The sequence below is a fragment of the Monodelphis domestica genome, chromosome 2, assembly GCF_027887165.1.
Source record: "Monodelphis domestica isolate mMonDom1 chromosome 2, mMonDom1.pri, whole genome shotgun sequence".
Lineage (NCBI taxonomy): Eukaryota > Metazoa > Chordata > Mammalia > Didelphimorphia > Didelphidae > Monodelphis > Monodelphis domestica.
The window spans coordinates 385,585,056-385,608,822 of NC_077228.1; the positions used below are offsets into that span (position 1 = coordinate 385,585,056).

Below are 23,767 nucleotides of genomic sequence, written 5' to 3' on the forward strand. Positions count from 1 at the left end.
TGATTCTCAGAAAGGGAAGATAAACACATTTGTGGCTCTAAGTAACTCTGAAGTTTAGTAGTGAGAAGAAAACAACTATTGCTCTTCCCTTACTGTTGTAAGAGGAAAACAACAACCTCCAAACCCTCCAGATGTCTCTTCTTTTCCTCTCCCCTCCCCTCAAAAATGGTTTTAATATAGGGTCACAGAAAATACAAGGGTTTTTATAGCCTACAATAAAATGGTTCTTTGTCTTTTCTCACTAATTCCTTAGTGTCACATTTAACAAAATAAGGAAACTGCAGATAATAGAGGTGTTTATAGATTAGCCCTTTCAGCAATAAATAACATAAGGTTTTGCTCTCCTACAGATATTGGAATTGCTTATCATTGTTTAAGCTTTTCACCTTTTGTAATGGTTGCTAACATTTTAACCCAGGCAAGTTAAGAGTCCCCTCCCTTTTTTCTTTCCTGTAGTCTTACCCTGACAGAGCTCATGTTCATAAGATCTTTTTTATCTGATTTCATCATATAAAAAGAGAGACAACACTTAAATACCTTCTGGAGTTGGCACCAGCTGAAAACTAAGAACACATATTTGGAAGATGTATTTTCTTTGTACCTTTCTTGTCCTGCTTTCCTTTGGTGATGGTTTCCATCCTAACTGCCCTAGAAGATGCAGCTGTGATTCCAAGCAATCAGTCCAGTGCTATAGACTCATAGAAATACCTTCACGAATGCCTTCCACAATCAAGAGAATTTACATCAGCCACAGTAAAATAAAAAACCTCAAGGTAAGGATATCATTACCTACTCAGAATACTTCTTTTTATTTTGAGGGAAGAAAACAGATTTAAAATGACATTGTTTAAACAGGTATGATTTTTAAGTCAGGGCAATTTTGCCAACTTCCAACCCATTCTGCATTAGTAAAATGAATCTTTCCTTTGGGATTTGAGGAAAAAAAAAGATGATGACCATTTTTGTTTCCATCTTTATTTAAGAGCATTTTGAGAAAAATAGTATTAATACATAAGCTCCTGAGTTCTTTGTTTTATTAGATACAAGTGAGCTTTTATGATGGTACTAAGGAGAAAAATCAAACTACTCTACAGGTGATTGTGATTTTTGAAACAACTTCATTTGTTATAAAATATATGTGCTAGTATTATCACTTTATGTTAAAAGATCCTAGTTATATAACCATTAGAATGATATATGACTTACACATCAAATAAGATATTTCTTATCTTTATAAAGGTATTAGGATAATAATACTGTATTAAGATAATTAATATCTATCACAGGTAAAATATTAATATTCTCCTAGAAAATTGTTCAAGGGTCTATAGTTTATGCATTTAACCCAGAAAACCCCAGGTTCTAATGATGAATGTTCTCTATTTTATTCTCTGAAATAAATTATTTTTTTTCAATTATTTATTTTTTCTCCTTCACTTTCATCCACTTACAGAGAGAGAAGGGAGAAGGAAAAGGAGAAGACAGGGAGAAGAAGGTGGAGGGGGAAGTAGAGGGAAGGGAAGGAAAAAAGGAAAGAGGGAGGGAAGAAATGCAGAGGAGAAAAAGGAAGAGGAGGAAGAGGAGAAGGAGGAGGAGGAGGAGGAGGAGGAGGAGGAGGAAGAAGGAGGAGAGAGAGAGAGAGAGAGAGAGAGAGAGAGAGAGAGAGAGAGAGAGAGAGAGAGAGAGAGAGAGAGCGTGCAAGGAGAAGACCTTGTGTGATGTAAGTGTAGTCAAGCAAAATAAATTCCCATGTTGGCCAAATCCTAAAAGGTGTTTCTCATTCTGCATTTTAGTTCATCATATCTCTGCCATGAGATGGATAGCATTCTTTGTAGTTCTCTGGAATAACAATTGATTCACTGATCAAAGCTCTTAAGACTTTAAATATTCCTATTTATGGTCTCATTTCAAGGATGCAGTAGATATTAAAAACCATGCTGGATATTTGTTAATTTTTTATGCAATCAAAGATTTGTATTTTTTTCTAACATAATGGAAAAGGCATTATCTGCATGTAAAAGTAGTGTGATGTGAATAGAAGAGGTGATCTTAGAGTTATAAAATAGTGGGTTCAAAGTCCTGCCTCAGATACACTATATGATAAGTGAGCAAGTCTTACTTAACCTCTCATTTTTTCTAGGCAACTTTCTAAAACTATAAGTTGCAAAATTCTAACCAGGTTGGACAAATCTAGTGAATTTTCTCCCTGGAAGTTCCCAATATCAGTGAAACCACAGGAGGGGGGAAAAAAAGAAATAGTTGAAAAAAGCATTGGCCTGTAAACCAGTTTTAGTACATCATTAACTATCTGTGTGACTTCAAGGAAGTATTAAATATCATCTCCCCTTCTCTCAGCTTCCATTTTCTTATTAATAAAATTAAGCTTTGGGAACTAAGCAGTTTCTTCTATTCCTTCTAGCTCTAAAATCCTATGACTCCAACTAAACTTTATTGATCACCTGTGTTTTCTCCTCTTATGAATTCAAAGGTAGAAATCCTAAATAATATTTTTGTGGGATCTCTTGCAAAGAGGGAAAATATGCTGGATCTTTAGGCTGGATCTTTGTTTCTTTGTTAACTAGGAAATTGGATTCATGTCAAGACTAAAAATTAGAATTGACTTGTGTTTATCTGCTGATTTGCCTTTTCTTGAAGAATATTAAATTGCATGTAGGAAATCTGGCTTATGTAGAAGATCTATATGTTTGAGAAAGATGAAATTTAAAGAAATAGGATGCTTAAATTGTTACTTTGAAAATATGTAATATTCAATTGTGAGAGTGTCAAGTAAACGTTAATGAAATAAGATGAAACTGTTTTGTAAACAATAAAAGTAAATAATACCTGACAATAAAATTAATTACTTAATGAGTCATTTCTAAAAGTTCACCAACCAATAAGAGTGCTTTCCCTAAGATTTTAATCCAAATTAACTATATTTGGATAGTTATTAGTTTTATCTTTGGATAAAATAGCCTAGAACTCTCAAGCTGATGGAAGATTACTTTGTAGAAGGAATGGAAAACAATAAGCTATGTGATATTGCCACTTTGATATTGAATGACTATATTTACTGCTCTTTGCTGAATACGGCGAATAATTGGTTTGAACTACAGAAGCAGATTCTTGATTGTTAAATGAAATGGGACTTTTGCATCTCATTAAATATACCTTCAACCTAAATATAAAGTGAATCATATGTAAGAAATATTCTCTGTAGCCTTCTTTTTGGTGTTTATCAATGAAATAGGTTTAGACTAACTGATTAGCATCCTGATGGGCACAATTGGCTAGAAGTATGTAGTAGTAAAAGTTGTTTTATTTTAAACAACTTAGAGTAAAATTTGAATCAAAGAATAAGGTGTTGTTTTATGTCACTGGAGATAACTACTTATTTAATGCTACTGCAAAAGGTATAACAATGCACTCATACACTAAGAGATTTGCAAGTATGACTTTTGGTTGAGAACTAGATCTATATAAACCTAACTAGATTTGCTATCTGGGAGTCAGGAAGAAAGAAAAAAAATAGTCCAGAAAGACAAAATTGAAAGTTCTTTGGGACAATCTTAGTTTAGGCAAAGCCTACCTGGAGATAAGGACAAAGAAGGAGTGATTCAGGTGATTTCAGTAGATCTTTCCCAATCCTTTATTTCCAATTTGATGAACACCATACTATGTAATCAAATATCATTCATATTAATAGTTATAGATAAGCAGACAATAGCCATTAAAGGGGGAAGTGAGTTAAAACAACATTGCTTTTCCTCTTTGAGAAAGATATATTTATTGGTGGCATATGCAGAGACTGTGACCAAGGTGGATCTTTTGTGCTTATAAATTATGAATTGAAGCAGGGCTAAAACCAGTTGATGTCTGAACTGATTTGACTGTATCTGTGGCTGGTGAGCCCTCCAGGAGCTGGGGGGAAGGAATGCTAGGCTGTCTATAGAAGAGAGGGGGTACCTGTACTAGAGGAGGAGGAGGAGGAGGAGAAGGAAGAAGAGGAGGAGAAAGAGGAGGAGGAGGAGGAGAAAAGGAATAGAAGAGAGAGGGTGAGAGAGGGGGAAAGAAGGAATAAGGGGAGAGAGAGTGGGAGAGGGAAAAGAGGAGGGAAAGAGAAGGGGGAGAAAGGAGAAAGAGAGAGACAGAGACAGAGACAGAGTCAGAGACAGAGGCAGAGGCAGAGACAGAGACACAGAGACAGAGAGAAGGCAAAATGATCTGTGTCCAAGTCCTAGTTATGGGGGTATCTAGCAATGGGAACACAAGCAAGTATTTACTTCTCTGGACCTGAATTTTCTCATCTGTAAAATAAAGAGGGTTGATTAGAGGATCTCTAAGTTCTCATCCAGTTCAAAGTTTCCAGTGTCATAAATAACTCACCATAACTCTATTTTCTTGCCTTCTTTTTAGAAAACTCTTACCTTCTGTCTTACCAAGAATCGATTCTAAGGCAGAAAAATGGCAGAGATAGGCAATGAGGATTGAATTATTTGCGCAGGCTCACATAGCTAGGATGTATCTAAGGACAATTTGAACTCAGGTCCTTCAGACTACAGGACTGGTGCTGTATCCACTGTGCTACCTAGCCACCCCTCTAACCTTCTTTTTGATCCAGGCTTTTTATTCCAGAAGCCTGACATTCAAGGGGATTCCCAAGTGTGAGGATAGGGATGTGAGGTGCTCTCAGAGCTTTTTGGTCAAAGAGCATATGATGAGGTATTTGCGGCATTAGAATCTTAGAACCTGCCATGACATGACAATGTACATATTGAACAATTTGCTTGGTCTATGAATAGAAGATCGCCCAAGTAGTCTTGTTGTTTCTTCATTAATCCTTTTAAAATAGAAACTTACTCAAAAACCCTAAAAAAGAGAGTTTGATTTCTGATATAGAATATGTTTGAAAAATCTTTGTGCCATATAAACAGATTCAGGAAAATAAATAGTTCTAGAAGATAGCTGCCAAGGGCATACTGTGGAAAGAAATGCAATTAGCAAAATTCCTTGGTATTTTTTTAAATATATGAATTTTTAACAGCAGAAAATTCTGTTCTCCATGTCACAGAGGTATTTTTTTAGGATAAGTAAAATTAGTTTTGAAATTTTCATGTGTGTGTGCGTGTATGTGCACACGCACGCCTATTTGTAATAACCTAAACTTGCCTAGAGTGCATAAATGCTTCTATCTCAGCTTTGTGTGCACATAGCCATAACAGATCTGGGATTAAAAGGATCCTTAGAGGTCATCTAGTCAAAATTTCTCATTTTTCAGAGGTAACAATTTTGGTCATGTCCTCAGTTATAGCAATGTTTCTACATTCAGCATATTAGTGGTGTGTTAATAGCAGTATCCACCAAATAGGTAGATTTTGTCAGTATCACCTTTTTTAAAGCTTATCCAAGATATGCATTTTACACACACACACACACACACACACACACACACACACACACACACACAAAATGATGCTGTAGATATTTTGTTTCACATAGGGTCTTTTAAAAAAATCTTCTGTTAGTGGAACCACTAGGTCAAAGGATCTAGTTTAAACAATTTCAGTAATTTTTCTAATACGGTTCCAAACTGGTCCAGGTCATAACTCCTTCAAGAGCATGTAAATATTCCTACCTTCTTGAAGCTCCTCTGGTACTGGTTGTTTTCCATTTTTGTCCTCTTTGTCAATTTTTGTACATGTGAGAAGAAGCCTCAGAATTATTTTACTTTATATTTTTCTTTCTCTTAGTGATTCAAATCACTTAATAAGTTTGTTGATAGTTTCTAATTTATCTTTTAAAAATTGCTCAAGGAAGATATAGGTAAAATAGATAATAGAAAAAACTATGAAATATTCTTGGTTTTGTTTGTACATATTGTGCAGTATTTTTTTAAACATAATATTGATTTTGGATTTCACCTTCCTATCCCCCACAGTTATCTAATATCACCAAAACACTGGCCCTGGAAGAATTTATTCTATTGGCCAGTGGCACGGAGTCTGTTGAAAATGACACCTTCAAAACTTTGAATACATTGAAGACTTTGGAACTCTGGAAAAATAAACTAAGACGAATCCCCACAGCCCTCCCAAACAGCCTTGAAGTGCTGAAACTCAATGATAATTCAATAAATGTTTTGCATGAATCAGATTTTGAAGGCTTGAAAAAGTTACAAGTACTTGAGCTACAAAACAACATGGTCTCTACTCTCTCCTTCAGCACACTTTCCTCCCTTATTAATCTGCAAAATTTGGTGTTGGATGGCAACAATATGGAATCTCTGACTGGTCCATTTAAACTTCCTCATTTAAAACATCTGAGTATAGAGAATAATAAGCTACATTTCCTACCAGGAAACTTCTTTGCATCTCTTCAATCATTACAGTTTCTTAGTTTAAGTGGCAATTCACTGACTAAAGTCCCTAATGAGCTACCAAAGTCTTTGCTGTCTTTAAAGCTGGAGAGGAACCAGCTCCAAGTAGTAAGATTTCAGGAGATGAAACATCTGGAGAACCTTTCTCATCTTTTCCTTTCTGCCAATTCACTTTCTTCTATTGAGGGAGCCCAATTTCTTCCTAATTTAACAACTCTTGAGATATCTCAGAATCAACTTCAGACTTTGCCCATCAGATTGCCAACAAAACTACAGAAACTTGACTGTAGTAACAATCTGATTCAGAGAGTAACACTTCAAGACTTCCAGGACCTGAGAGACCTGAAACATTTGTTTTTAGACAACAACATGGTCAGCTTATTTGAGGTGGGAGCCCTTCAGAGATGTGTTCAACTTTCTAACCTGGCCCTGGAACAGAACCTCCTGCTGTCAATACCTCTCAGGCAAGTGACCAGTGCATCTTGTCATTCTTAATAATTTTCAGAGATTTGGTACTTCTATAGATATTTTGTAGACCAAGAGTTAAGAAGAACAATTCTAAATAACTCTCTGATGTCCTAGGGGAAGCTAGAAGTAGAGAGTCATTTATTCATTGAAGTGGGGAAACCTTCAGATCAAATAAAACTTTAAACTTTATTTTATCCAAGCCATAGGAAAACTACTAAAAGATAATGGTTCTGTTTATGCTGTTTAAAAATACAACATATATAAGGAGAGAGAGAGAGGTGTAAAAGTAAAAATAAAACACATTTTTAAAAGTCCTTAGCAACTTTTAGTATTTTAAAGGTTAAAAGATGGTGGTGCTATTTATATGAAAAATCTCTGCTTGGCAGAGTCTTTATTGGTCTCTATGTTATCAATGTGTATGTCCCTTGTAAGTTATTCCCTGAGTGCACATTTATGTGCAAACTTTTCTTTGCCTTTCTGCCTGTCTTTTTTCCCTCTGTCTTATGTCAGTTTCTTTCTCCATCTCTTTACCTTTGCCTTAAATTCTTCTCTTCCCTTTTCTCTTTAATCCTCTTCCTTTAATTGCTCAAAATAAAGAAAAACATACTTTGTATTATAAAGTAATAATTCAACTAAAGTAAGTTATGTTACTCTTAATTAAAAAAAGGCAAATAGAATATTTTCTATTTTTTATGACAAAAAACTCAATCTGTTTTTTGCTTCAGTGACCCTCAAATAAATTTTCTCCCTATCAGCCAATGGCCATTGATAAGGTGGGGTGAGGAGGTGGGGGAGGGGGGAATTTGTGCCCTCAATTTATTTCCAGGCAATGTCATGATCAGACCTATATTTTAGAAAAACCATCTTGGAAGTTAATTAGAGGACATATTGGAATGGAGAGATACTTGTTAAAGGGAGACAAGTTAGAAGGGCATTGTAATAGTCCAGGTGAGAAGTGATGAGGACCTGAACTAGATTTGTGACTTTGTGAATAGATTGGTAAGGGATTTATATAAGAGATATTACAAGGGTAGAAAGTCAAGACAAGTCAACAAGCATTTTTCAGAATCTTCTACTTGCTAGGGACTCTGCTAAGTGATAGAGAAACAAAGAAACAAAACAGAAAATGATAAGATTTGGCAATATATTTTATATGTGTGTAAATGAAAGTAAAGAATGGAAGATGACACTGGATGAGAGGATGGGAGGATAGTGATGCCTTCAATAGAACTAGGAAAACTGGGAAGAGGAGAAGAATGTGTAAGAAAGATAATACGAATTTCCCTTCCTCTACAAATCTTCATAGGTAAGACAAGTGATGATAATGACAATAAACATTTATTCATCTCTCAGGAATATTATAAGAAAATTTTAGGTTCAAGATGTTTAATAGGAGTTCAGATTAGAATCTATATACATACTATATATAGGAAGGTATGAAAGCAAAAGTTTATTCTTCATAACTCAAGTGAGAAGAATACATGCAGCTCACCATACCTAATTTAGTCCAAGCGTGGTACCAATAACAATGGAATATCTATGCTTTGGTGGAAGGACCAGGGCAGAGCTGGGTTTTATTGGCTAACTTAGGGGGCAGAACTGGCTTATTTATCAATATATACGAATAAAAATTTTAATCAAGCCACAGCAAATTAGACAAAGTGGAAAGTTTACAGCACCCCATACAAGTGCCTTTACAGGTCAGGGAAGAAAGTGCCAGAGCCAACTGGTGACCCATGGCTCTAACAAGGACAAGAATTCTGGGTAGAAGCAGGCCATCCCCTTCTTACCCTTTGACCTCTAATCACCCCCACACCAATCCAAAGAAAAACAATAACTTCTGCTTGGTATTCTAGGCAGTTATTTGGAACATGTCTCTCTCTCTGTCTCTCTCTATTTCTCTCTCTGTCTCTGTCTGTCTGTCTCTCTCTTTCTCTTTCTCTCTCTCTCTCTCTCTCTCTCTCTCAGACAAACAAATACTTTACTACTCAAATACTTAAAGGTATTCATGGTCTCACCAATGTGGATGCTCCTTCTAAGGACAAGGATCACAAACCACCCATGAATGTCAATTTTGTACCACTCTAGTCCATGTCCCCACATAAGTTTTGGTCCATTCCAATGTTCTGAATGCACTGAAAGGAGTGGCCTTCCCCACCACTTTATCTATGATGTATTAATATATTGTGAAATTAGTATATGAATATGCAGGGTTAAGGTTAGGGATTTCAAGATAAAATATCTTCAACTGCATTGCATATGAAAAAAATTAACTGTAGTTAATGGTTTTGCAACTTATTAGACAGGTATGAGCACAATAGGAAAAAAAACCTGAGTGGAGAATCCTAATCAATATAAGTCAGCAAGAAAAGGTTATTATTATCAAGTAAATGAATATATTTTGCCTTAATAAAAGGAGCTATAATTTGCCATTTTAAGGAAGTAATTCGGTCATCACTAATTTTTATTTGGATAACAGTTTACATTTTAGAATGTCAATTTAAAAAGAAATGTAAGGGAATTGCAAAAAAAGGAATCATCAGACAAATAGAAAATGAAGCCTGTGAACAAGGTCAAAGGGATTGACATGATTAACTTTGATGGAACATAGGAGACTGAATGAGGAATTCATAGCTGACTTTAAGCATACAATTTTTTTATCCTTTTTTTTTTCTTTTTCAAGGGAAACACAGTTACAAGTGTATAGAGAGGTTGGTCAACATACATAGTGTATTTGATGAAGGCAGAGAAGAGGCTTGGAACCATGTTTCCAAAAGACATAATGATATATTGGATTTTATGCCTACTTAGGACCTCAAGAGAATTTTCTGGATTAGGGCAATGGACAATGTGTCAAATTTTTTAAACTTAGGGGAGAGTTTATTGGAGAGTGGGGTACAGTATGTCCTTTACATGTCATCATGCCTTTCTGGAAGCAGGCTCCCCATCCTCTTCTACATAGGGACTACATCAGCTAAGAGAATTGTTCATGCTCACCAATCCCCATCTCTGCTTCCCTTCTCCTATACATACTCAGGGGACAAATACTTTCCCATGTGGACAATTATTAAAATTTTCCTAACTTTCATTCTTACCTTGTTCTATTCTCTGTCCAGGCTTCCAGATACTTTAGCCAGACTAGATCTAAAAGGAAATGCCATACAGGATATTGGTGAGCAGGAATTAAAGAATTTGAAGCAGCTACAGGTTCTGAATCTTCGAAACAATAAGATATCTGCATTAGATCTCAAAGTTCTGGAAAGTTTACCACGGCTGAGATACCTCTACCTGGATGGAAATCCTTGGAACTGTACCTGTAATCTTCTCAGGGCTAGGAAGGTCCTGATGGCCAAGGGAATGGATGTGAGAGGAGGGCAGTGTGCAGCTCCAGCAGAAAGACAAGGAGAAAGCTGGATGTCATCAAAGAATATCATGAGACACTGTGAGGGTAATTCCTATCTGACTGAGAAAAGCAAAGAGATCAGAAAGAAACTTAAACCCGAGGACCACTCTAGCATCATAATGAACATGGATGATGACTATTATGATTATGAACTAGATTAAGTAAGACCAAGATGGTTTGAACAAAAACTTTTAATGTTCTAATCACAGCATTTTACTAGCAAAGATTACCATAACATAGAAATGGCAGCATCACATACATCCCATCAAACATTTTGTTCTGTGAGGATTTTTGTTTTAAAGGGATAATTTTTGTTCTTTTCTTAAAGAACAGAAAAGGAATTATTAGAAGCTGGATTGAGAAGTCAAAGATTGTGAAGGAAAAGAATCTTAACATAGGGTTTCTTATCTTTTAATATGATATAGCAACTCTTCAAATTGGATTTTGGGGAAAAATACCAAATGCTAACTTGATTCCAAACATCAGAGTTCTTATTACACGGTGCTTTCTATCAATTTCTGTTGCAATCACTTTGGGATCATAGGATAATAGATTTAGAACAAGAAATCTTTAAAATTTATCCACGTCAAAACTCTTATATTTATTGATGAGAAAACTGACATCCAAAGAGTTTAAGCGATTTTGCTCATAATCATACAGTTAGCAAGGGGCTGAGTCAGGGCTGACACCCAGGTCCCTGGATTTCTACTGCAAATCTGGACAAAGAAGGTGATTTGAATGAGGATCTTTAAGGTCTATCTATGTCTGAATCTATGATCCTATGAGTCTATGAAGGTGGCATTCCTATTCATGAAGACATTATAACATTCTACCAGTTAAACTTTGTGCTTTGAATTAGAATAAATAAGAAAAAATAAGCAAAAGGAAGTCAATGTAATTAAGGGAGGAGTATGCTGTCAAATGTTTAGCAAACAGCACTCTCTAGGAGAAAAATATACCTATGACACACTTTTAAGTTTAATCTGATTTATTAATATTTTTCTGTCACTTTATTAAGTCTAAACAATAGTAAACCAAGCCCTGATTTGAAGTATTGGTGCCATTTTCCAAGGCATAAATGCTCAAATTCGAATTTAACAATTGGCTCTCACCAGTCCATATAAGCAAGGCTCCAGCTTGACACCCTTGTACCTATGCCATAATTCTTAATAGAATTGGCTAAAGGCATGCAAGTTCATGTACCCAACTAGTATTGACAGGACATTTGTTTGTTACTGATACCCAGAAGAATCACTGTGAAGTTAATTTTCAGATGAGGAGCAATTTTTACCCCTCTTCCTTCACTGGGGCTAGTTCAGGGAACAATATTCTCTAAAGGTTCAAAGAGATCTTTCTTCACAGTGGTGATGAGGTCAGCTAGTAAAATTTTTTGTGTGGTATAGAGAGCCCAATCCATTATGGTTTCCTTTATCCACAGATCTACAGAGCTTAAAAATGTAAATTGTAAATAAAATTCTCCAACCCCCCCCCCCAGGTAATCTATTGATTGCTACCATGGGAGGGCAGTTATCAATTATATAGGGTCCCCCTCCCTTTACCACACTAGCAAAAATATCAATTCACAACACAATTGTCCAGTAGAACATTTTCACTCCTTGCTGGATTTTCTGAATAAGTAAAGTAGAACTGGCAGCCAGGGAAAGAAAAAGGCTTTAGTCACCATAGACATCAAGTTAGTGTCCAAAAAGTATCCTCTTTATACTATATATTGCTGCTGTTCCTGTATCCACCACTGCTCTTTCTCTCTCCAATTGTTACTCTTGAATTCCTCTTCAAAGAGACTAAAAAATGTCTGTGATCCAAGAAAAACTCCACTCCAGTTTTTACCCTAAAAATCCCTTCTTTTTTTGATCTAGGAAGAAATTAAATTCCATTATCCTTAATGACTTAGGGCCATTCATAAAGCATCTAGTCTAAGTCTTGCTCAGACTGTCTCATATGCTTTTCATGTATGGATATACTCTCTAAAAAAAAAGACATAAACAAGTTTTGTGTTAGTTTTTAAAATTGGGGGGGGGGGTTCCTAACTAAGCTTTAAAATGTACAAAACACTATCATATAATTTGTCTCTTTAAAATGACAAAAATCCCAAGATTGGAAGATTATGTTAATATCATTGCCCCTGTCTTATAGTTGAGGAAACCAAGTACCTAGGGCCATATAGCTAGTTTATAGTAGAATCAGATTAAAGTCAAGGTCAGTGCTCATAAAAAATAAGATAAAAATAATGTTTTTTATTCTGAACTTGATGAACATCAAATAAAATGAATATTTTCATATACAAAGTAGAACAGATAGTGAGGATTGTTTTGAATACCTATTACCCACTGCTTGTTTTTCCTGATAAATGTGTAATAAATTGTTACTAACAAAATTCTTGCTCATTTGTGTTTCCTTCTGAATTTCCATCTGTTTGCTTCTGTGTACATGAAAAATGTTTTAATGAATGCTTTTTCTTCTTTCTTTTGACAATTCTATGGTTAGCCCAAATTACCTCCTCAAATCCCTCACAAGTTGAAAATAAAAAAGGAAAAATAGAATTCTTATTACAAACATGTATTGTCAAACAAACCAAAGCTGCATATTGCCCTTATCCAAACATGTATATCTCAATATGCACTTTGAGACCATCACTTCCCATCTCTTTTTGAGTTGTGATTGCTCCTTTCATTTTTCAGACTTCTTAAATCTTTTAAAGGCTTTTTTCCTTTTATGTTATTGTAGTCATGTAAATTGTTCTCTTGATTCTGCTCACTTCAGTCTGCATCAGTTCATACAAATCTTCTCATATTTGTCTGAAACTATCTCCTGTATCTTTTCTTACAGTACAATAACATTTCATTTATTTAGATTCTCCATTTGGCTGGCACCTACTTTGTTTATAATTCTTTACTACCACAAAGAGCACTTCTTTGAATATTTTGGAATAGGATGAAAATTTAGTCTTTGTATCCTTAGAGTATATGCCCAATAATAGGATCTTGGGATCAAAGAATATGCCTCATATAGTCATTTTTACTGCATATTTCCAATTTGATATACATATTGTTTGGAGCAATACATAGCTATAGCCACCCAACACTGTGTCCTAATTTTCTTAGTCTTTTTTTCCCCTCCAGTGTACTAGGAGCAGTGGAGAGTTAAACAATACTCATCCAGGAGCAGCACTTGAGTAAGTAATAGGCAAAGGCAAAGGCAAAGGTGACTTCAGGATTGAATTCAAGATGTGGAGGTCAATTTGTGAAAAAGGCATAAAGATATGAAGTTTTTTAAATATTTTTATAATATTTTTAATTTTTATTTTAAATTTATTTATTTATTTATTTATTTAAATTTTTAATTTTAATTTTAATTTTAATTTTTAAATATTTTTAACATGAAAAACAGCAGGGAACGGGCTCAGTAGGAGCATAAGTTGTATAAAGGAAAATTATAAGTTATAACCCTGGAAATATAGGCTGGTGACAGATTATGAAAGGATTGTGAAAGGACTGGAGGTCAAATAAAATAATAGAGTAAATGTCATGATCAGATTTGGGTTGTAGTAATATTTTGTAATCTGTGTGGCAGATGGATTAGAGATGGAAGAGATTGGAGGTAGAGAGACAGTTTGAAAAAATGTTGTAATGGATCAGGTGACCATTATCCCTTAAGACTCTCTGGGAAGATGTCCTAGAGCTAGACATGAAAAAAATGAATACAACATCTGAACATGTGGTCATAGTTTAAAGGAATTACTATTTCCTAATTATTTCAATTTAATCTCCCCTTTACTCATGATGCATATGAGTAAAGTATTGGCTTGAATCGAGAATAAGTGCCAAGTTTTCTGGATCCAGTACAAATACATATGATCCTCCAAGACAGGCCACTGAACATTATTATGACAGAGCTGGGTCTGAAAAATGCTGACTGATCTCTCAAATGAAAAGGTAAAGCAAAAATTTCTCAACTCAGCTTTCTATCAAGGTAAAGGTCAGATAATCATCTAGAAAAGTCCATTTATCATTCACAACTCTTTTATTCATGGAGTATAAGAGCCAAGCCTCAGGAAACATGGGAATACTTTCTGTTATGAGGGAAAACAGCATAATGGATAAATTGAGCTGAGTTCTAATCCATAATGCTTATAGATGGTCTTTCTAAAAATCATCTCCTTTTTATTTCATATGTAATATTCCTATTCTCTCATAACATATTCCAAAACATACACCAATGGTTTATGTTAGATTTAAATTAGTTTTGAGCATTAAATAGTTGTAGATAAGAGAGTGGGAGTCATAAACTGTGATAATTAAAATGTTTGGGAGCAAGGGAAATATATATATATATACATATATATATATATAAATTATGACCGTTGAAATATGTTTTCTACTGTGTCTTGGGTTTATATAAATATAAGATGGTCACCAGGGAATATATTCCCAATTTATGAATATGCCCAAGCCAACTGGGTTTTATAGAGAAATTTAATTTATAATACATTGATTAATCAATAGAAAAAGAGAGAAAGTAAGAAAGGAATAAGAATGAAGGGTCTCAAGCCAATAAGGCCTAGACCTCAGTCCTAAGAGATAAATCAGTCAGTTGGTTTTATCACTCACCCAAGATCTCTCTAGGTAAGGCTTCTCATGCCAACCTCAGACTCCACCTTCAAGAGAGCCTCCTTTCAAGAAATGTTTCCAGAGAATTCTCCTCCTGACTCCTCCTGAGTTCTCCTTCCACTGCCTCCTTCAAGACCTCTCCCTCCAGGACCTCTCTCCTCTCAGACCTCCTTCAGAGCATCAACCTCCTCAGAGCCTCCATCATCCCCAGTCCTCAGACCCCCGCTATCTTTAAGCCAAAAATCTCAGTTCCCTCCCCTCAGTTCTCACATCTACCAATCACTGGATGTCTCCCCTGTGCCAATGGTGGCTCTAGCTTAACCCAGGACCGCCCAGAGGTCTGCCCCTTTGCACATGTCTGTTGAAGGTCATATTCTCAAATAATTAAATCTTGATCTTTGCTGCAGCCCTTCCTAAATCCTGTTACTCTGAGTAGGGTGGAGATTGTAGTTTCCAAGACCTGGTTCTGTCATTCCAAGTATCTCTATTGTATCAATTCTAAAATCAATCATGACTCAAAGAACTTCCTGTTCTATGCTTAAGCATAGGTCAAAGCCCTTTCCATTGTTTAGCAAAAGGTTTCTGGCCTAAAGTAGTCTTAAGTAGGGAGGAGAAGGATCCTCCCATGCCAAGGAGTTTCATATTCCAATAGAGTTCTTACTATCAGTAGGAGATTTTTTTAAGTATGAAATTTCCCAATGGGGAAATTTCCAACATTCATAAGTCTAAGAAATTTTAAGGTTTACATTTAAATTAACAACCTCAAAATCATATAACCCAGAGAGGTACTTGTTCATTAGAAAGGTCTCTGAAGTCTTAGGAACTGTCTTATTTTATCCCATTTTCAGGCAAAGATGAAGTTACCAGCATAAGTACTATATCCTTTTGCTTTAAAACTAACTTGTGTGTGTGTGTGTGTGTGTGTGTGTGTGTGTGTGTGTAATTATAATTGTAAGGATGATATTAGAAAATAAATATTGTTTTGTTAGTTTAGAGATAAGAAGTAAAGTGGCTGGCTTGAGGAAGAATTGGAGTTTGAAGCAGAGCTGAGAGAGCATGTTAATTTCAAATGTTGACAGTTATAACCATTTTTCTGTGTCTGTTTTTTTTTTCTGGCAGTTGGGAGTTGGTCTCTGGCAGTTGGCAGAGACACACACTCAGAGACTCTCTCTTGGGTCTAGAGGAGGTAACATCTTTGCCTCTCTCTCTGTCTGAGGGAAAGACCTGAAGGAGCTTAGTGTTTTCCTTTCCCAACTGTAAGGGGGTAATTTAGGGGGTTTTGACTAATATATTAAACTTATGGTAGCCAGGGATTAATCAAAATTCCAATAAAAATATTCAAGTCAGTTGGGGAATTTTATGGTGGTTTAATTAAGATAGAGGGAAGGAATTAAGAAGAGAGAGGGAAAAGGGTATAAGATTTCTCCGGTCCAGCCTGAGCCAAGGGGAGTTCAGAGACCTCCATTATGAGGCCTCCTCTAAAATTTAATCTAGCTTGACTTACAGCCACAAGGCCTTCCCTGAGATGAGGGGCATCCTAGGATGATAGCATTTTAGGAAAGGTAAAGAAAAAAAAAGGAATCAGACTAAACTCTGAGAGAGCTCAGTGAAGACGCCTCACCTGACCCATGCCAAGATGCCAAAACACTGCCATGAGCCAAACCGCTAGTCGAACCCAATGTCTCCAAGAGATGGACCCTGAGCTCAACTCCTCCACTGCCCAAAGAGAGCCAGAGCCACCTCTTTGTGAAAAAAGCCCGGAGAGAGGAAGTAACACGAAATATATAGACCATTTTTTACATCACTTCCTGCATCTCCCATGTACCAATGGTAGCTTAAGCTTGACTTAGGACAACCCAGGGGGTCTGTCAGTTGTTTCTGATTTGTCACTTGCTAGCACATGTCTGTCATAGGCCATCCTTCTCAACACTTAATTCTTCAGTAGGAGTGTATACATTCCTGATTGTTAGACTAAGTAGTGTGGAGTAAATCTAAAATTCACACAACTTAGGATACACTATTAACTATCTATTTCAGTCTTCATGAATTGGTTTATATCTGGGAAGACCAAAGAAAAACCTGGTGTTTGGTTTGGACTCTGAGTCTGTTAAGGCTTGATCCTTGTTGATACTCAACCAGCTAGCCTTTGCTATTTTATAATTTAAAGGCGAAGTTAAGAATTATAAGGATAATAGTTTTAGTTTTTATTTAGATAGTATAAATCTGAGTTAGTCATATAAGGGAGGAGTAGTGTAGCCTGTGAAACACAGGAGAAGTGGTTTCTTGTGGAACCAGGGAATTCATTTGGGTGGATTTAGAATCAAAAATCATTTTTTAATCCTTATATATTTCAATAAATATTTTATTTTTTATAACCCACAATTTATTATTTTTACAACTTCTAGGGGAAAAAATTATAAAGGGCCCTATGGAACCAATATCATAAAATCAGAGATGAAAAGAACCATAGAATGCCATTGATTTCAATCTTTATTTTATAGATGAGGAAACCAAGGCATGGAGAATTTAAGTGACTTGACGAAGGTCTTATAGTTAGAGAGTATCTGAAGAATGATTTTAATATTGGTCTTTAGTAAGACAGTAAATTATCCACTTTGTCTTGCTGCCTGCCATTTACGAACACTGTTAGTACTTAATGAACTCTTAACCAGAAAGTTTCTAGGCATTGGCTCTTCTTGAGGGTCCTGAGAAAAGATTCTAGGGACTAAGAAGGAATGTCTTTAATCTTAATACCTTATTACAGTTGAAAAATTGATCATATGCAAGTGTTAAAGATTGCTGTTATTCAGTTAGTATTCAGATTCAATAAAATCTCAAATCCCCAGTGTCAAACCACAATCCTTATTAGTTTGCATGCGGCACTTTTATATTTCCTAGGAATTTTATCTAAGCAATAAAACATTCCTACATATTTATTTATTTCAATCAGGTATGAATTGATTCATGGATTTTATTAAATGAAAGCTTTTTCCTCACTAAACTTTAAATAAGCTTTCACCTATAGGTGAAGGATGGAGAACATCTTTCCCTTTCTATTTAATTTTTTTTTCTTTTTTCTCCTTGAACAAGATGACTCTATATAGCTATTGACTTCTCACATTTAAATTTTCAATTTTCCCTTAGCTTTTGTTGTTGTTAACACAAACTTTCTATACACTTATAACCACTGATATAGGAGAATATGGATTTAGTTTACAATGTACCAAAACTATAAATGCAAGCAAGAATTCAGTTATGGTTTGATTTCCTAATATTTCTTGAAAACTCTAATGCCCTCGATATTCTTGTTGCCACTAAGTCATTTTCAGTTTCTTTATCACCCCATTTGAGGTTTTCATGGCCAAGATACTTGAGTGGCTTGCCATTTCCTTCTCCACCTCATTTTATAGATGAGGAACTCAAGCAAACAAGGATAAATGACTTGCCCAGGCAGTAAGCTAGCTGGATTTGAACTCAGAGGAGGAGTTTTCCTGACTCCAGGCTTGGCACTCAATCTACAGAGCCACCTATCTGCCTTGTCTTCAGTATAAAGCACGCCAAAACAATACAATGAATTATCTTAAGTGAATGGAAATCCAGAAGAAAACTCTTATTACAATCTGATCCAGGGTACAAACAATTGAAACCTAACATCATTCTGATAATATTTAATTATTATTATAAAATTATAAAATATTATAAAGTATAATATTGTATAATATTATTTTATTTATAATAATTTTATAATATAAAATATTAAAAATAAAAAATAAAATTATTATTATAAAATAATAAAAATATTAATGGGAATGAGCTCCATTTATTTGGTCTTGGGACTGATTCTAACTGTTTGATCTCTGATCTACACTATTACAAAAGAACTGATTATTTTCCAACACAAATTTTGCTTATTTCAGCCAACTTGGTCTATTCATTACAAAGAATAAGTACCTTCATTTACCTGAAATGTATCCTTAGCATGCTGTTTCTTTACTGTCTTGCCAAATCTGTAATCCAAAATCTAAACTCTATTTGGCTGCAGGACTTCACTTCAGTCTCCCCTCCATAATAATTTAGGTAAATTTCCGTATCCTTTAATTGAGCACAGGTCAATTCACCCCGTCCCAATTATAAAGAACTATGTTTACAAAATAGAAAAAAAAAGAGGATTAAAAACTAAGCATTCAATTTAGTAAAAACCTAGAAACAAGCAAAACAGCAACCTCCAACTTTTCAGCATGCTCAAAGTTTGCTAGTTTATAGTATTGGTAATTTCATTTATGTTGTCTTCTAAAATTAAGATATTGCTACTACTACTACTCCTAAATTTGGCTAGCATTTATATAATGCCTGCTATGTGCCAGACACTATACTAAGTACTTTTCACATATTACTTCCTTGACCTTCACAACCTTACTAGTTACCATAATTATCCCCATTTTATAGATGTGGAAACTATGAAGATTAAATTTAACTCTCCCCTGATTGTGAAAATGAAATTAATTAACTCTCCCCTGATCTTGAAGATTAAATTGTAACCCCTGCCTATTTTTAGATTTAATCACAAGAAGTGTAAACACCCTACTTAAAAGTTGAGTGGGGAGATCTGCCCATTTTTAGATCTAATCACCAAAAGTGTAAACATCCCACTTAATCATTAAGTGGGAGGTCTGTGACCCACATGTACAATATTGAGTGATGAATCAGAATCGACTGATTGTCTCCTGGGCAATCCTAAGCAAGGCTTTAGACTATGACTTGTCCATGTAAAAAGTGGAGGAAGACACAGTAAGTGACACAAAAGAAAGTGTCTTTAAAAGGAATTACAGCTTCCTGTGAGACATGCTTTGAAGTTGAGACTGGGGAAGAATCTGCTGACTGGACCTGAGACCCTGGTCCTATTGAGGCTGTTCTTAACTCTCTTCCTTTGGACTGACACATGATGAGTGAAAAAGCTGACTCCTTTCCTGAATTTTTCTGAAGTGACTAGCCTCAGGACAGACCCATCCTTTTGAGAGAGGCTCCCTGTATCCCCAGGTCCTCGGCTTTGCCAAGGACAGCTAAGGACTAACTCTCCCTGCCCTGGGTCAGCCAGGTGCTAGGAGTAAATTATTTAGTGCTTAGGCTAGATATCTTACCCTATCCACTCTCTGATTTCCTACTTCATCCTTTCCATATTTTGTAAATAAATTGTAAATAAATTACTTTGGAATTAATACAAATTCCTGGCGACCCTATTCTTAAGTAATCCAGTCCAACCTTTTTATATTAACCTTTTTTCCCCCTTATAAAACCAAGGCAGACAGAAGCCAAGACAGTGACTTCCCCAAGGTGACAACCAGTATCTGAGGTAAAATTTTAACTCAGATCCTTCTGACTCCAAACCCAGTGCTCTCTCTACTATACCACTTAGCTGCCATTTCCTTACCTTACCTTCTAGCATTTTCCTATAATGTTAACTTATTTAATAAATATAAAATCATTTACATTATTTTCATTTATTTTTTTAGATTGGGGTTTTATTGCTGTTGTTTTTGTTTTTGAATGAAAGCTTCAATTATATGAATATTGATTATCAACGGGTTTTAAATTGTGTTAATTTGGGGGCTCAGGAGTGCATAAAATTTGTGCCATTGAAATGAATAGTTATTTTGTGCTTACAAGAATTTAATTCTATAAAGGACTTTCAGGAATAAAATTCCCTCATAAGATATGGGAAGACTATAGTTACTATTGATTGAGAAATGACTGAACAAAATGCATTATGTGAATATAATGGACTACATTAGATGATATGTGATGAATATATGGCATCCAGAGGAAGAAGAAAAGACTTAATATAAACTGTAATATTTAAATTAATATCAATAACTCTAAGTATTAATTTTATAAAGTTTATTAATAATCACTTGAAGTAGAAGAAATTTTAAAAAATGGAAACAGAAGTTCAAAACCTAATTTTCTAACTAAAGTAAGACCACATGTTTAAATTCTCCTACCTAGCTGAAAGCCAGCTTCAGTAGCCGTATTCAGGGAAAGAGAGAGGGAGAGGCAGGGTCACACCAAAACTTTATCTTCTGTATATGCATGCACACAGTGTTCATACTCAGTGTGAGCATGCAAATGGGATGCTGGGTAAGAGAGTCATGGGGAACAAATCATATCCACATAGAACTGATACAATGTGAAAAAAGCATAACCAAAGAATAATATACACTATAATAGCGCTAAAACAAATTAAAGCAAAACAAAAAAGATCAGAATTTATATTAAGTGAAATGGCAATTCTTAGTTCCAGAAGATGAATAATGAAGTAAAGTTCATTCCAATTGTTAGAGGGATGGTAGATCACAGATATGGAAAGTTGCATTCTCTACCAGATGATGACATTGGAACAGCTGATTTGGCTTAATTGCTTTTTCTTATTACAAGAAGATTTTATATTTTCTTTGTCACAGGGGAGAGGTATTGGCAAATGATGGTAATGTTTAAAAAAAAGACATTGATAAACTTCTTTTTAAAGCCCAAAACATCATGAAAGATTATGGTAGAAGATTATATTATATACCATTTGCATATGTTCTATTTACATATAGTACACATGATAGTAGGTATTTCATATGTAGAATGCCTTACTAGACAGCAAATTCATTTGAAGCAAATTCTATGTGAGACCAAAATATACCAGAGACTTCCAAAAGTATCTATAAATGAAACTAAAAAAAAAAAAGAAACAAAAAATAGAAATTGCTTGAATTTCTATTGTAATCTGTTCTTTTGTGAATGGCAGTTGAATGACCATATTCAGATTCTAGCATCACAATATTTGATGTGTGATATGAGAAAGTGGAAATGGCAAAGAAGATAAAGTCAGAAAAAATGGCTTTTTTGGAGGTGACACATTGCTCAAGGTATAAAGGAATCAATTTTCAATATATCTCAAAGGTGAGAAGAAAACAAATGTTTGGGGGTGGGGGGGAAGAAATGGCATTATAGCCAAAGAAAAGAGACTGAGAATATACAAATAAGTACTGCATATATCTGCTTTCTCATCAGTCTTATGAGAATGCTATACAACATATAGAAGATATCCTTGATTAAAATACGAGAAAGAAATGTTCAGGTTTTCACAATTTTTTTTCTGTTCCTAGGACATAACTGACTAAAACGTACAAAGAATAAAATATCTCTCTTATGTGCTTATTGATTTCAAAAAAGCATTTGAACCAATCCTGGAAAATGTAGTCTTAAAGGCTCTCCTCTAATAGGGTATCTACCAAAAAAAAATTACTTGAGAAATTCAGCTACATAGATAATAGCATTTTATGGTGGAATGTGCACTAAATTATGATTCAGGAAAGATCTGAGTTTGAATTCTACCACTACCCTATTCTGCATTTATTGTGCAACCAGAAGGTTTTTCTTTAAAATTATTTGTTATACGGGATGGTTGGCTGGGATGGAGAAGAAAAAGTATACTGGGAAAATTTTGGTGTTTAAAAAATCAAAGATATCACCAAGAAATTATTTTTCATAAAAGAAGGATAATAAAGTAGACCAAGAATTCAGGTTTCTTAAACGTCAGTGAAATGCTTTTCCAGGAACAGTGCCTTTTGATAAAAATCTCTGAAGAATTAACTAATCTGTGATATGTAGGAACAGGGTACACATGTGGTCTTTTGGAGGGAATGGGAATGGGACTTGGACCCTCCAGTATACTGGTTTCTACTTCATGGCCCACACTGGAAAACCATTAAAAAATAACATAAGTGAAAATAACACAGAGTAAAAATACGAATATTTTCAAATAAGAGGAACCCCAAATGGTCAGTTCTTGAATCTTCAACATTGGTATTCCATACCATGAAACAATAATGATTACATGAAATCTAGCATTGGCTTAGAAGGCCAAACAATGGATGATAGGCCATAGTGTAGAATAAAATAATAATCTGACTTTTAATTCAATTTAAGTGTGGTTAAAACACATTCTGAGACTATGAATGATTATATAGGTATATCATATGGTTAAAAAACAATAAAATTTTATCCGGGGAAACTTTTATATTGAGTATATGCCAAAGAATTCATTTTTCACAACATTTATGTCCAAGAGGACTTATTTAGAATATTCCTTAAAAATATGCTATATGTTTATTAGCAAGTGTTTATTCACTCACATGTGTGTCTAACATACAGTTGTATACCTGGTAAGATTTACAGGTACTGCAAGTTACTTAATGTGAGGAGAATATAGTAGAGAGAATAATTTTCTGTAATGTTTGAAACTAAGCCTCTGTCATCTAAAGACATTCTATTTAGACATTCCATTGTTTATATGTCACAGAGGATAAATGGTGTGTGAGCTTAAAGGATGGTCATATGACCCAGTGAGCCCTTTAATCAGTAGGGAATATATGACAAGGGGGGAAGCTTGAAAGGTAGAGTTTAATGAGACTAGTATATAAGTATAAGGACACAGAAGTAGAATAGCCTTGATATATTCCAGAGCTAAGGTAAGAAATTATAGCTCTTCTACTCTTCTGTGGCAAGAAACTTCTAGGAAACATATTCCAAGGGGCAAATGACTGCACACTCTAAATGTTTGCTTACAGGGCTCCAAATCTTCCCAGCTAGCTAGGATACTTGAGGAATAAAAGGAGAATTATACAACAACTGGGGTAGTAGGTGGAAGAATGGATAGAGTGCTGTTCTGGGGTCAAGAAGTCTTCTCCCTAAGTTCAAATCTGGCCTCGGATACTAGCCAATATTACCTCAGTTTTCTCACCTGTAAAATAGAGAGGGAAATAGCAAACCATTCAGTATCTTTGCCAAGAAATACCCAAATGGGGTAACAGAATCAGGAATGATTGAAAAGTGACTGAATAATAA

General features: G+C 35.0%; 1 protein-coding gene across 1 annotated transcript; it reads left to right on the forward strand.

The window, feature by feature from the left end:
* The first annotated feature begins 584 nt into the window (after positions 1-584).
* Positions 585-11,692, forward strand: LOC100030101 (nephrocan-like). The gene is made up of 3 exons (XM_001379661.2): positions 585-773; positions 5,939-6,840; positions 9,961-11,692. Exons 1-3 carry the CDS (start codon positions 585-587, stop codon positions 10,406-10,408), a joined length of 1,539 nt encoding a protein of 512 aa, XP_001379698.1. The 3' UTR covers positions 10,409-11,692.
* The last annotated feature ends 12,075 nt before the right edge of the window (positions 11,693-23,767 follow it).